At 40.9% G+C, this 15,842-nt stretch overlaps 1 protein-coding gene across 2 annotated transcripts; it reads right to left on the bottom strand.

The window, feature by feature from the left end:
* Window positions 1–833: 833 nt before the first annotated feature.
* Window positions 834–12,390, bottom strand: Klp98a (kinesin-like protein 98A). Of its 2 annotated transcripts, XM_076379441.1 has the most exons (16): window positions 12,135–12,390; window positions 11,651–11,720; window positions 9,559–9,669; window positions 8,775–8,891; window positions 7,789–8,034; window positions 7,538–7,710; window positions 6,580–6,985; window positions 6,194–6,478; window positions 5,347–5,760; window positions 4,706–4,903; window positions 3,228–3,350; window positions 2,927–3,028; window positions 2,644–2,781; window positions 1,550–2,572; window positions 1,195–1,464; window positions 834–1,081 (listed from the first exon to the last, which is right to left on the bottom strand). In XM_076379441.1, exons 1-16 carry the CDS (start codon window positions 12,179–12,181, stop codon window positions 836–838), a joined length of 3,969 nt encoding a protein of 1,322 aa, XP_076235556.1. In that variant the 5' UTR covers window positions 12,182–12,390; the 3' UTR covers window positions 834–835. The 2 variants fall into 2 exon arrangements, with proteins under 2 accessions (XP_076235556.1, XP_076235557.1); XM_076379442.1 differs by lacking the exon at window positions 3,228–3,350.
* Between the last annotated feature and the right edge of the window lie 3,452 nt (window positions 12,391–15,842).

The following is a 15,842-nucleotide window of genomic DNA, read 5'->3' as shown; positions in this document are numbered from 1 at the left end:
GATAATTTCAATATGTTCATAACTACATGCTAGAAGGAAGTTCCGTTTCTCTTTCCTCTCGCTAAATATCCAGTCAATTCTCAGTCACGACGATGTTACAAAGACGTTGTTCGACGAAAAAAATAAACGCGATCATTTACGAACTCTAATTATTATCACGAGCATAACCGCTTCCGATATTATTATTATGGTCATCATGATTTGTGCGCACAACAAATTACCCCGTATCTCGTGCGTATTTTGTTGTAACAATACTGATCTAATTACATTTATTATCAGCGATAAACGAGAGATTCAGACACGAATAAATTCAACGATTCTTAAGAAACCGAAGCGAGGAAGGTACACTTTGAAAATTGTTAATTCTAACAGGAGAAAAATATTAGGAAAATATCCACGACCTGTAACAATTATATACATGGTCGCTTCGCAGATTTTCATTGACGCTTAAGCTATGATGCACGATTCTTACTGGGATCTATGTCGAAAATATCATCGAGACATCATCACCAATATTCAGGTTTCATTCTGTCTCATTAAAATATCGATTTCGCAGTACCTTTTCACTAACGCGCTAAGAACAAACAAATAAACATTTAAATATGCGTTATATATCAGTCTTATAAACAATAAACTTTTGGAAACGTATTCTTTTTTTGGTAAATATACAGTTAATTGTCGCAAAAGTGGTAACTGTACTAGTATTTTTATCCCACTTTTTTAGGTTCTTTCCAGTTCGTCTTTTATAAAAAATACAACGAATTATAAACATCTCCTATACACGTACCACTCGAATTCGATTCATTCTTGTGTAGCGCGGAGACATTCGTTGCTTTTAACTCGTCCCGTATTTGCTGCTCTCGAATGTCCCGCGTCTGAAGAACGAACTAAATTCCAGCAACGATTGCTTATCTATGTTGCTTAAGTTGCCATTGTACTTATAGAGAGGTTCACAATGCGGCAATTCCGAGCAAACCTGAATTAGTCGTCGTAAATATTCTTCTAACTTTTTCCTACGGTGTCGGGCGACGACCTCGTACCTTGGGAAAACTTGCCGAGGTGGAAAGCGTATTGCTGCTACCTATAAAACAGAAATTTCTTTTTCAGTTTTTCTTCTAAGCCACCCACTCAAATCTTTAATTACACAACAAGCTATATTTGCTTTTGCCTGTCGCTATAGAAATAACTATTTACCTTGCTACCATACTTCTGTCGCATTGAAATATATAATTCTCGGAATCTTCTGTATCTACGCAAGAGCGTCCAACTATCATCCTGAGCCACCACACGCACCTCATATTCGTAATGGCTAGACGTACCAGCTCCACGTATTACATACGAGGGTATACTAACAATCATGTTAATGACGTTATCGTAATCGGCGTCGTTCGCTATTAATGATGGTAAGGACCTCGTGATTGTCAAAGAGTATGGGCTACTCAATCGATCGCCCCTGTTTTGACTCTGCATTAGAAGTAACACAATTTATGTAAACTATCAATTATAAACTGTTAATTTTTTAGTTTTAGGACATTGTCATGAGGATTACCGTTAAATACACAGTTGAGTATCCCCTTCCAGAAGATATTCTAGGTGCAACAGACTCTGACAGGCCACGATCGTCGTTAGTATTAGGCCTGTTGTTCCTGATAGCCGCAGATCGTGTGGCCGCTGTCAACAACGTCATTGAATTATCCATAGGTTCTAACTCCCGACATGTTTTCGATTCTATAGTCTGTATACGATCATTCGCATCGCCAGTAGACAGTCGATCGTTATTGCATTCTGTTTTGGACTGTTTCAGACTGTTTCGTTCATCCTCCAAAAGCGAGACTTCCAATTCAATTTGTTGTTTTTGAAGGTCTTGCAAGATCGCTATTTGCTTATTTAAATCTTCTTTAGAAGGTGTACTCGCTTCTAGACACCTCATCACCATCATTCGTTGACGAGCAATTCTTTGGTTCAGTCGTCTCATAGCTGAATTCTGTTGAACAGGCGACTCGAGTGAATCTTGAGGAATATCCTCCTCTGTTAAGGAATTCGTTGGAGACTTGGATTCTGTTTTGTCACCGTTAGAACTACCGTTACACTTCTCTGGTTCCGTGATACTTTCTACAGAAAACTTCCTGTTTACATTTAAAGCACTTCTTCCCTCCACTTCAGATAAATTGCATCTGTCTTCTTGGGAAGCAATTCGCTGCTCGTCTGGCTCTTTTAGTGAAATCTGAGAATCTTTTACATTTGCGTCTCCAAAAGGAATGCGAGGTTCAGGAGAATCAGCCGCGGCTGTATGGAAAGTGTCAGCAGTGTCGATGGAACTTGGAATATTGTCTGGCAGTAGACTCAAGGCAGAGGCTATTTGAAGCTTCCTATTGCACGCGTCCTGGAACAATTGCGTGTCCCCATTTGAAATGATTTCATCCCCATTCGAGGAGTGACCCCCAGGGGATGCAGGTAAAGCTCGTTTTAGGTTCAACGAAAGGCTCTGTTTTCGTCGTAGGATCTCCTGCAGTTGCTCCTGGGTTCTCTTTGCGAGAAGTAGCTTCTTCTCTGTGATCCCCTCTCCCTCCGACTAATAGAAGTGTTTTGTGTCAAGTGAAAGTGAAAACAATACAGTCATAGGTAGCTTTATGTGACACTTACATCTAAGTTGAACATATGCTTTTGTTTTTTCGCTATTTCCATTAGCTCCTCTTCCATTTTGTCCACTTTACTTTGGTGTTCGTTTAGCGACTTCACCTTGTTCTGTAGTTCAGTCTCCAGGACAGCCAATTCTTTTCTCTGAAGAACGGATGTTAATCCTTAATTGTAATATCTGATATAATTGTTTTTCGTTAATTATATTTTGTAAATCTTACTTTATATTCTTTTTCAGATCTCAGTTAAGGTAGTTTTAATATAACAAGTCTTAAAGGAATTTACTTACATGATGATTCACAAGCTCTCTCATCGCGTCGACACATTTATCATCATTCAAACTTGACCAGGATTCTGGCAAGCTGCCGTCACTGCCAGCACCATCGTCGGTCTGAAACGGTACATTTTCTTTCTGAACTAAGAAACTGCAAAGCGTCTTCTAGTGCATAATACCACACGATGAAGGTAAGTGAATAAATAAATACGGACACAATGCAGGTTCATATAGCGTGCTATTATTTCGTACTTCGTGCTTGCTTACAAACTATAGACGTGCCTCTAATATCGTATTTCCTTTCTCTAAATCTTACCTTCTCCCACCATTGATGAAATCTTTGCGCGCGTTCGTGATTGTTCATGAACTCTTGAAACTGACGATGTTTGGACTGCAATGTCGTGCGCAGAGAGGCAACTTCCCTACATAAACTTTCTACCTGGTACCACACATACACATATCGATGCGTTAACAAAAAAACGATAACTGAAAAATTATAATTAAAAAAGACATTTCATACTTCTCGGGGGGATAAATAAAAATAAGGATGTCCACATGACCAGGTATGATCGCTTGCAAATTGTGATAAACAAAACAGATTAATATTTAAAAAAATAACAAAGGTCACAACATGCTAATTCTATGTGATTTAGAAATCTACACGACATTCTAGGGGTCAATTTATGTAAGCTTCACTGATCTTCTAATCTAACAAATAGTGAATTAATAGAAGATAAATAAAAATGAAAAAAAAAGTGTTATTGTGATACGTTACCTTAAAAATCAGTTAGTTACTTGAGACCACAGTGGTGCACATGCGGACGTGCCCCAGAATTATTGACAAGATACGTTGGGTTTGTTAATTAGGAGCATTAATTCAACTATGTTCGAGTGTACTTGAAAAGTGTTGTGAGAAACAAAACAGAGTAGTGTGCGTGCAACGTTTCGTGGAAGATCGAAGGCCAATTTTCGTAAGAAAAATTTATTAATCAACAAGTATTGTATAACAACAGTTCTTTGTTTTCTTCTCTTTTATCTCGCATAACAAACCCATATAGACATTCTACAAACAAGCCCGAATATGTACATAACTTTTATCTCCATTTTCACCTTAACATCATCTACAAGGTACTTAAATAGATAACAACATTCCATGGAATGCCATTTGTCCGGCAATATCTCGTCAACACTGGCACAGTTCGTTTCGGCTGCTTAATTAGTCTATCAATACGCTAAAAATAAGCGTTAAAACTTTGAGAGCGACTATTATCTTTGTAAAATAGTAGTACCTGCGTAGAAACGTAGAATACAAATAAAATATATATATATATATATACATATTTAAAACGGACAAATATTGTCCTGTTAACAGTTATAAGTACATATTACATATGTTACATTCAGGAGGGAACCCTGATAGACGCCGTTAATTGCATTGGAGCACCATCTTAGTCTTTAGTCAGTTTCTAAACCTACGCTATAACGAAACATATTTTAATCATCATCATCGTCGTCAACGATGATATCTTATATTAACCTTTTCATTCAATTTTAGTTCTCGATGAACACTTGCAATGTTGAACTCATATTGAACAGCAGTAGAAACGTGGAGAGAGAACCAAGATTCCTGACGATACTCAAACGGGGTCACATATTCAAAGGGCAAACGTGCGAGTAGATGATGATGTTGCCAGACAAGCAAATAAGGACACCGAGAGCGATAAGGACCAGGTAAAATTGATACTTGATCGAGATTACGTTCAAGTCCGGGGACGGCGCGTCCGAATCACTTACTTGGGTCATCTCGTCCCGTCGTTCTTGCTCCAAGAAGTGTCGTCGGGCGCGCAACTCCCGTTGCCTTGACTCCAGAGCGGCTATCGCATCCGCCCACTCTTTCCATTGTGCGCCCCATTCGCGTTCCAGTTCACGCTGTGCCCCTTCCAGAGCCTCTCTTCTTGCAGCCCATCTCTCTTCTCGTTCCTCCTGTTCTCTCTACACGTAACAAACAAAAAGAAAATTATTAATTTTAAAAGATTCTAATATCCTGATTGTAATAGCAAATAATTCATTTTAATTTTTAAATAAATTTATTTTAAGAAAAATACTGAGTGAGAAAAAGAATTTATAACGATAAAAAATCATGAAATCAGGGGTAAGAAGTCTGTGGTTGTAAGTCAAAATGACGTACGTCATATTTTTCTCTCACGAACTTGTGTCTTCTTACACCCTTATTTTTAAGGGAAAAGAATTCCTTTAATGTTCTTTTCTCTTTCTGGAAATATAAATTAATTTTGTATTCTAGATCTCAATTAAGACCTTAGCTCGAATTTTTTGCAAATTTGGTATAGATCGCTTTGTCTTACAGCCACAGAATACTCTATTCACAGTTTTTATTAGGAGAATATTAGAACGCCAACTCATAAACCTCAACGAACCTTGAAGTCCTCTTTTTCCTTGATAAGGGCAGCCTTCTGTTGTTCTAATTCCTCAAGTGCGCGGAGATCCTCGCTGGAGTTCAGAAGGTTATCGCTAGAAGAGGAGGCATGCAAATCCGAGACGCTCCAGCTCAAGAGGGACAGTCTTGAGAGATTGACGACCGTGGATTGTAAGTTACCGTTACCCGTTCCACCTTCCTTTCTTAGCTTCGCCGCTTCCGCTGGATCGTTATATCGGAACATATTGTTCCTGCCCAGAAGAATGATACAGCCTTGTGACAAACGAGTCGGCTTATCCACTTGGGCCGTGTTGATCCAGCAGTGGGGAGAAAGGGGATGAAGGGTCGCTACGCCGTTATCGAGCTCCACCACACAGTGTTCTGGCTCGACATCCGCACCAGTCAACACGATATCCTATCCATAGAATTGTATATTATATTTCAATGGTATTGTATTCAAGGAATTTGAATTCTGATAAATGGATCCTACAAAGTGTGTACCCAATTTTTTGTTCAATTTTTTTTTAATTTAGGGGAGGGAAAACGAAGCACTTTTACATAATAGGAAGGGCCTACCCTGTCTCGCTTTCGAAAAATTAATTATTGAATATGTAAAAATTCCTATGGATAAAGGTTGACAGTAAAAATATTAATCTTGTCACTGAAACTGTAGCACACACATTTTCCGTAATTAATTTTTCGAGAAAGATACAGAGTCGTTCCTTCTTACTTTATAAAACAGTTTTGTTTGTCCTTTCCTACATCTCAAAAACAATTGAATAAAAAACTCAGTGTGCAGTTCGTAGGGTCCTTTTATGAGCTTTAGTAGGGATAAGTATAAATCTCACCTGCGTGGCAGGCGCGTCTTCTGTTCCCACTAACGTTCTACCTTCTTTCAGGTGATAAAGTGTGACACCGGTACTAAGAAGATCATCGTCGATTCCTACCAAATGTGGCATTTCAGAGTCCAACACCACGCCAACGCCGCTCTTTCGAAGACCTAACGCTTTCTGCTCTTGAAGGATCTGCTGCGTTTCCCGCCACTTCTCCGTCCATTCTTCCGTCAACACTTTCTCTTGCTCTTGCTTCTCGTGAATTTGAGCCAGCAGAACTTGCGGCGGTCTCTCGACGCTCTGGTAAACAAAACACGATAAAGTTTCATTCTCATATATCGGTATACGTGAAAATAGCTTCAGTTTAACGAATGAGGAGATAATCGTCTTTGAATACTTGCCATATCTTTCCCAATTAGAGACTTCAACTTCTGAATCTCCTCCCTGAGTTCTCTGATTAGTTTCACGTTCGGATCTTCATTGATAGTCGGCTTGTTGATAATGTTCTTCGCCCTATTGGCGTACCTGAGTGTACTAAGGGTCTCTCCGTAGTTGCAATCTGCTGGACTAATAGTAGCGATCATGATAGTCTTCGAATTGCCGCCAAGCGAGTCCTTTAGCAGCCACGTGAGCACACTGTCTCGATAAGGTATGAAGACGTTCCGCTTGGAGGAAGAAGACACGTCAACCGTGGAGCTAAACTCCGCGAGCGCTGATATCACAGAACCTAAAGTCACTAGTGACTTATTGATGTGGGCACCTTCTTTCAATCGCTGGCCGGTTGCACCCGTTGCGTTTGCGCGTTCGCTGAACAAATTACACATTATTATGTAGACAGTACTCTCGATTGCGTATAAGTAGGCTGCGGATATTTATATAAGTCCTTACACTCATACACAAAATTGGAGAAATGTGAACCCAATTAACGATTTGTGTCACTCTCCAAATTGTATTATTAAGCATTATTTGTCTTCTAATACAGGGTGACCCTCTCGCTAGGAGACTCAAAGACAGTGTCGCCGCAAAAATATCGCAGCGGGACTCCATTGTGACCTGAGAGGCCCACAACGCTCCTGTGCGTTTCTTAACTGAAAATCCACACATCGTACATCCAACATTGGTGTTCTTACTACGATATTTTTGTCCTAGCACTGTCTCTGACTCTCCAAACGAGAAGATTACCTTATATTTAACACATTTTCGCATATTATATGGATTCTAAACTCTTTAACATATTGAGATTTCTCATAAATAGATAAAGATCTGCAGTCTACATATAAACTATTATCTTTTTATTGATTTGAACTGGACTGACGAGTCGAAGGAAAAATTCTGCCTTCAGACACTTGTCTCGTCTACCTGCCGGCCAAGTCGACAAGATGCACCTTGGAAACAGTCTCCGACGGCATGTTGCCCTCAGATAATCCAGCTTGCACGAACGTTATCGTAAAAATCGCGTGGCTCCTACTGCTCACGTCGTTCATATTTGTGCTGGCTGTTGTTCTGTGCGTGTTACCTCTCACCATACATTCCTGCAATGAAACGATTTGCCTGTTATACGTGGGTTAGTGGTAGAACGAGTAGGAGGGAGCGTGGACGAGTTCGTTTACCTGAATGTCTGAATAATCGTACACGAGGTGGCTGGACAGGTCTTGGACATAAGGCCCCCTTTTAGGATGCTCCCGCACTCTGAGAGAATGAGACTGTGACTGGTCCAGTCGCAGCAAGTCTCTCACTCTCTCATTGTGTATTTCGAGGAACGATACCTCGGTTCTATACGACGCTCCGCTCTCTTTACCCGCGGCCATTCTCGCGAAGAGCGTCTTGCAGATCCGTGGTATCAACCCTTGAGCCTCCTACGATCATAGACAAAACATAAAACCATAAATATTGAATAAATGATTGAGAAATATTGAGAAAAATTCATAGGAATAAAATAGAAGTGAAAGCTGGCACAAACTGTTTCACAATTAAATGATAAATTTCCACTGCTCGTTGCTAGGTATGAAAGGTGTACGCAATCAATCGCTAGATGCGCATCCAAGCGTAATAGTATGATAATTAAATGTTAATGAAGCTCTTACGATGCTGCTCTAATAGATAACAGTTTATGAAAAATGGTATTCCAAATTTATGGTTCGTGATGAAGATGCATCGCTTAAAACAATTAAGTTCATGTATCTGAATAATTATGGGGAATCGAACATACATCATACACGAGGAAAATATATTTAAATGAAATGAAACGAAGAGTATTTAACATAATTAAAGGATCAATTGTTCAGATAATTATGAAGACTCGATGTAGGTAATGCTTTAAGTGAATACGTGGCTAGTCCGCGATATGGAGCTTTTAGAATATTGAATACATTATCATCTAATTAGTATAATCAGTTCTTTAATTGTTTTAAACAGTGCGCTGCAGTAGCGCTGAAGTTGGAGGTTTGACTCTTATACAATCCAGAGTTCCGAAAATAATAAATCGATGAAAATTGACTTTAGTAGGTGATCTTGAAACTATTTTAAGATATATGTAACATTTCCCAAAGAGTTGATGAAGCAATTCTCGTTGAGAGCGTAGTGACTGAAATATTACCGGCGTGCCCATCATTGTAAAGGTCTTCCCAGACCCTGTCTGACCATAGGCAAAGACACAGGCATTGTAGCCCTCGAAGGCACTTTCTATAACGTCCGTACCAAGATCGTAGAAAACCTAGAAAGAAAGGAAACCATTTAACATTTCTTCTTCCTACTATGTCTCTAATGATGCAAAAAAGGTGTCTCTTATCGCGCTCGAAGACTAAGGCAAGCCTTATTTGTAATAACACATTGGCGTAGCTGCTTTAACAAGATATATATCAAACGTAGGAATTTTAACGAGGTGCCAAATGAATCAGAACAGTCGATAATTGCTAAACGATTACGTACACAGTTGTTAATTACACGTTCGATAAATATAAAATAAATTGTCTCTTACGCAATATAACTCTTTATAAAAGTGTGATTACTGGAAAGCTGCATTTATTGCTTCATTTCGGAGTACTGGCGTTGTTCATTTATATCATAAAAGATTCGCGCGAGGTCAACGATTTTGAGAATAATTATGAATGCCTGTTGCCAATTAGAACTTGTTCTTACGACAATGGTTACTATACCGGTGCACGCACGCCGGTCTTCTATTTTAATTCTGATTGTGGCTCATCGTCAAAACCTCGTCGTAATATTTGTTATATATTATATAATATTTAATATGTTTAATATATTGATCTAATCAAGGGGAGTGAATTTTAGACTGAATCTTAGACTTGTATATTCATATTCTCAAAGCATACAATTAAATCATGAAAATCTAGGAATTATAGAAACGAAGGAATATACACCTCTTCCTGTGACGCATAATTCTCGTCGTTCGTGTCGCAGGACCAATACGAGTGATCGAACGTGAAGTCTTTGTATTTCTCTCTGTCGATTTCTCTGCCACTACCCGGTGTCTGAAAATAATAGATACCTCTTCAGGACAATGTCTTCTTTAATTTTAAATCAGAGACATTGACAAGAGCCCACAGTACTTACTCACTATAAGCTCATCTCTAGCACATCTATTTTTTCAATTTCGCAAAGTGCTGATATATTAACAATTAATTTCAAAAATCTATCTTTTATTCTAGAAGTTCAACGAGATTATAATGAGTAAATACTGTGTTGAGAACCAAATTGGACCCATTCAATTGTTAGTCAACTTTGTCAGCAGAGCCATTTAGTTAATTAATTTTTTCCCTACAAATCTAAATATACATGTCCATCATCTGAGAATATATCTACCACAAGTTGCTTTCAAAAGTCAAATTTGTCAAGGTACACAATATTGATAGTGCTCAATATCAGTGCAACCATTGCAAAAAAGCTCTCAGGTGGCCACGTATCTTAACATCTCAAACCCAGTGTTAATATCGCAACTTATTATTCTTTTTTAAGATCCTGCGGTTAGATTGATACAGGTCAGTAGCCGGCACGATGACTGCCGCGAAAGAAGTGCATCACACACAAGTGGCTGGCGAACTGTAAGCCGTTATGTCACGTGCATTCGTTAGGCTGCATCCCACATAGCTAATCGCGCTACTATCAAAGGCCCACTCAGCACATATTACGCAACAAAAGGAGAGAGCAATTAAAAAGTAAAACTCCTTATGTTTACCCATCATGCAACCCACAATAAGCACGAGAAGCCGAGGAGTACGTATTATCGTGCGGGAGTAGTATTCAATGCGTCGATGCTGCAACAAACATTGAGGGGACGTCACAGAGTCAGTGTCACGCTATTTAAGCATCTGTTTTTAATTCTTCCCATCAATCAAGTTTAACAAAGTAAAAAGAACTTCCTGGTGATAAATGGTATATTTATTTTTACTATGTACAGAGTCAATACAGTATTCCACGCGCTCTATGTTAAATACACAAAATTTCATCGCGAATGCATATTGATAAATCGATCAAAGTCACGTTGCACGCGGGCTTTCTTAATCCTGTCTGTCGTGGATTATCGTGGATAAACACAGAAATTAGTCATGGACGAAATCGCAAAGGTGTGGTTATGAAGGTTCATAAACTTGGAGCAAAGAGATTTGTATCCTCAATCGTTGACTCACTCGGTCGAGGAAAGGTGATTCAAACTCTTGGACGAGAAGCTAATAAGTTCCAGCAATTTCACGAGACTAGTCATGTAAGAAGATGAGGGTATCATTTGAATTTATCTCGTATTCTATTTGCTTTCATGTACACATCTAGATAGATAAAACTTTATTAAGCCTCTGACAATTCACCTGACCAAGTTCACGCATCGAAAGCAGGTTAAAACCATTTCAATTTATCTCGTAATCTATCTGGTTTTATCTAAGCGAAAAAAATTCAAACTCGGCCACGCAAAAAGAACGGGCATTAATCATGTTATGATTGGTCAGCGTCCCGTGACGCGTGATTGGTCCAGCGACGATTTTCGCACTTTCTCCGATCAGATGACGTTCCGTTCGCTATCTTGCCCCGTGAGATCTCGGTCAGAGATTTCGCTCGGCAAGCATGGATATCAATGACGTAACTCGAAACAACAAATGATCTCAGCTGTGGACGACAGAGGACCCGCAGGTACGCGACAATAGGCGGTGACACTTAATGAGTCAACAGCCCGGGGCTCATTCGGCCAGAAATTATGACACGATTTCGTGCACGAACCGTGTCGGAGCGTTCGTTCAACAACTGCTCTTAAACAAAGAAAAGAAAAAAATATCGCCACACCGTGTAGAAATCTTTTTAGAAAGTCCGGTTCGCGATCATTAAGGACGAAGCTTGGGGATTGGCAGGATTGGTCGCTGGTCGAGGTCTGATACGCGTTTACAAAGGAGGCGTTTAACCTTAATAAAAGCAACGGTTTTGCGCAACGTCGAAAGCGAATGCCTTTTTGAACGTCTCTTACGATACCTTGGTGTTGAATATACGTGTTTTCTTGCCGTCCATTTGCACGATCATCTTCGCGTTCATCGCCAGCTCCCTGCAATACAACATCGACAGTATTCACCCACGAGCTCGAAACACTTTACCTCTCTCATTCTCGTATCCTCGCGGTCACGGGGGGATCAAAAGGGAAACGAAACGATACACAGGAGAGAATGACAGCAGGTGGCAGAATCTCGAGTGCACCAGGGTCGATCGAGAGCGTATAATTGATCGTGCCACGATTCGAGTCGAGCCCTCAGGCCCAGTAACCACGCGACAGAGATGAATTTTCATCGAGACCTCCGTGGCACTGTCGTTCGAAATTTCGAGTAGAATCACGCTGATCGATTGAACCGGACTGTGAACACTGAATTAGAGAACGATCCGCTCGATCGAGCCTGCCCGCATCGCGAAACGTCGACGAGACGTCGGCACAGGGAGTTTTGATCACTGATCGCATGGCACGCACCTTTTGTTAAAGGGACGAACCCTCACGGCTACCTTCACCGAAGCCATGGCTTACGAGGAGCGCATGGACTGTTCAGGGACGGTGTTTATCTACGTTCCACACTTCTCGCCTGTCCCTTCCGCTCGCGTTACGCGAAAACGAAGCAGCTGAGGACGCTACGCAGACAGCACATCGTCGACGGTGCCCGCCGTGCTACGAAACGTCGTCGTCGTCGCGCTTCCCGCACGGCGACCAACATCGTCCCTAACACGCTCGAGACAGACGGACGACTGCTGGCGAGCCGCTGTCAGAGACAAAAAATTCCGTGTCGGCGCATGCGCGTGCGCTCGCGGATCCCCTAATTTCAAGCGATCCGCACATTTGCCTCGGCCGTTCGCGGCGGTTCGGGGCGCAGAAAACGCGAAAGGATGGAAAAAAGCGCGTCGAGGCGGTGGAAAAGAAGAGGCCGAGAAGGAGATGTGAGATCGTGGCGCAGAGGGAATCGGTCGCGGAAAAAAGAGAGGGACGGTTGGAACAGGTTCTGGTGATTCCCCTTCTACGGAATGTGACGTCACCGCGGGATCGGTTGCCGGAGCGGGCGGTGGTGGAGAGTGAACGGAGAGAGAAGGCGAACCACCCACGCAGCAAGCCGACACGGCTAAATCAAACGCTTTGCGGTTTCTCTAGCGCGTAACGGCGGTTGTGCGCGGGGAATTCGTGTCGTTTTGTTATCCAGATGGAGATTGCGCGTCGTAGATGGCTGTGGATTTAGGACGATGAGGATGGGAGCAGAATGAACTAATGTCTTTGGTCAAAATTCGGGTAGAATAAATGAGTCCTTTTATTGTATTTACAGTAGTTTAACTGACTTCAACTTTGTATGACTATAATGGCTCAAATACTCTAGCATATGTGTGTAATATTAGTGTAAATACGTATACAGGATGTTTCACGAAACTGGCCGAAGCTGAATTTATCAAATGTTTAGAGACAACAAAAATTCGTTAATAACCAATGACTTGAAATAATTTCGAATTTAAATAATAACGATCAAACTACAAATTTGAGTTTCAATTTGAAGGATGCAAACCACATAAATCACGGTTTCCAAGAAAACCTAAATATACCACAGACTTTTATATAATACACTAGACTGCTAACTTACACTTGTGAAATGTCCCAACTTTTATCTATGTACGAATTTGGTATGTAGATCAAATCGCATGCGCCTCAGAAAGGGGCGCAGAAAACCCAGGCTTCTATATAATATAATATATGCAAAAGTATTATATAGAAGTCTGTCTTTGTAATACATACTATGTATGTATCGTTATCTAAACATATATTTACTCTTTTTCATTGCACATACGCCAGTTTAGTACCTACATACATATTTTCTCGGTACATTCGTCCTGCAGCTACAAGTATTTACATGGTGAGTTAGCAACCTAGTTCTAGTGTATTATATAGAAGTCTGTGAAGTATATCATCAAGCTTCGAGGTGATCAAGATAACCCTATAGCAAAGTTGTGGCTACCTGTCCACCATCTTACGAACTAGAATATATGTATGTAGCAAATGACACTGAACTCGGCTTCGCTGACGTAAGACACTTCGCGCAGGTCAACGGACGTCTCTGAAGTTTTTGGCACGTTCTCGTAGAAAGAGGAAGCGTTCTTCGACTCGTGCACGCACTCGTATCTCGCGCGCTTACCCGCGAGCGTGCAATAAGCTACCTGCCAGAAACGAGTCCAGCAACTCCTCGCGGGCTTGCGCCGTAATTTGTCTCTCGCAGAACTGGCGAGATCCGCGGCCAACAGCATAAACAAAAGTCTTGGCTCCGATCCTCGCTGCGATTATACCGACAGCCAGCTAAATTCAGAGCCTGTTGCTTCTCGAATTTAATATACGTGGGTGACCATTGATGTTTTCCGCTAAACGCGTGTAAATAACCGCGGTTGGCCTGGCGTTAATGAAAGGCCACGCTGCGACGCGTCGCGGACGTGGACCTCGTTATATGCACAGGGTGACTCGAAACATTTAATATAAATTGAGAATAGGAAATTTGAGAAATTTCTAGGGGTAATTAGAAGTAATAGCTTTTGCAGAAAAAAGACGATTGATTATAAAAATATTTTGGACCTTCGCGGGCAAGTATTTACTAACCTTCAAACTTCATTATTTTGAAAATAAAATTCGTGTAGAATGGTTCGTTTGCTAGTAGCTTTGCTACATTTGCAGAATAATACTTTGCCCCACATTTTAGATTTTTTATTCTCATGCTCATTAATTAAGTAGTAAAGTTTAATGGAAATCGTATCATTTAAAAATTCTTTTACGACTCATCAAATATTGTAAAATGAGTTCGCGTTGATGGCAGGCTGTTAATCGAATTCTGCTGCGGTAATTATAAAGTCGGCACTTGATATCGAGGAGGACGAGAGCGATCGTAAAACGGGGAGCCTTGAAAAGCCAAGTTATACGATATGCTCGGCGCATAATGATTCATAGCCGATTGGACTCTGACGTAACTACGTGTCTACACTACGGGACTGCTGCTACAGAAAAACGTGTCGAATCTTTCTTTCCGTTTAGGCAACGACTTCCCGTGGAGCCAAATACGGTCGCGTGATCGTCACTCGCCTTACTCGAGCACTCGCATCATTATTCGCACGCACGATCGCGTTTACAAGTGAGGAAGAAAAAACGTTCGCATACGTAAAGAACGATATGACTAAAATCTAACTGTATTCTTCCATAGGTCAGGCTGAAAATATACATAAAAACATTTATCATTGACATAGGGTCAGAAGCATTCTGGAGTCTTCCGCTAGCAACGTTTCGTTGCAATAAACGAGGTCGCTGAAAGTATCATTCATTGCTACCATTCACAATGCTAGTATATTATATTTCCTGTTTTTTCCCTCTATGAGTTCATCTCACCGTTTCTCGATGGACAGTGAACTCTCGAAAAAACTGGTTGAAGTTTACAACGTTAAAACTACTATGAGGTACTAATCGTAATTTATAGGTACATGTACTTATCATAATATGTGACAATCTATTTCTGTCGTAATTGCTAATAAATGTTAATAACGACAAAAAAAAAGAGACAAGTCCATTAGTTTTGCAATTTATGGCACTTACATAAGATAGATCAGGAAAATGATCCCTGGAAATAATGCAGATGTGATTGAGTCCAGGGACTGTCTGCTAAGAAAAATAGATATGCACAATTTAACCAGTTTTGAAGAGCAAAATTATGCATACCTGCCTTATTCCAATTTCAAAACATTCCTCAGATTTAGCAAGTGCTGCCACGTTTCCTCTTCCGCAGGTACTAATCAACAACATTCTGTCGATAAGGTAGATCTCACGCTCAGTCGGTAAAGGAAAAAAGAGGTGGGGGAAGCATAGTCCGCGTGGTGGCGCGGCGAGTCAGGGTTAGTTCCATTTTCCATTCGAAAAGCGAAGCTGTGGCGGAGCGTCAGTCGGGTGGCAACTGTCGAGCATGTTTGTCGTCCCTCGTCCCTGTTAGTCGTGTCTGGAGTCGCACACAGTACACTCATTTGCATGTACACCCCGGTATGCGACAAACGGTGGACAGTTCGCGAACATGTGATTTCGACGTGTGAGAAAATTCGTCCCCCCTTGTAACCGCGTGCGTGTTCAGTGAAAGTTTCCCTGGCCGGGTGCATCGTTACCCCACAGCAGCCTCGTTCAAAAGGG

This window comes from Calliopsis andreniformis, chromosome 5 (assembly GCF_051401765.1).
Source record: "Calliopsis andreniformis isolate RMS-2024a chromosome 5, iyCalAndr_principal, whole genome shotgun sequence".
Taxonomy (NCBI): Eukaryota; Metazoa; Arthropoda; class Insecta; order Hymenoptera; family Andrenidae; genus Calliopsis; species Calliopsis andreniformis.
Note: the sequence above shows the minus strand (reverse complement) of the source record. Positions and strands in the feature narration are given on the sequence as shown.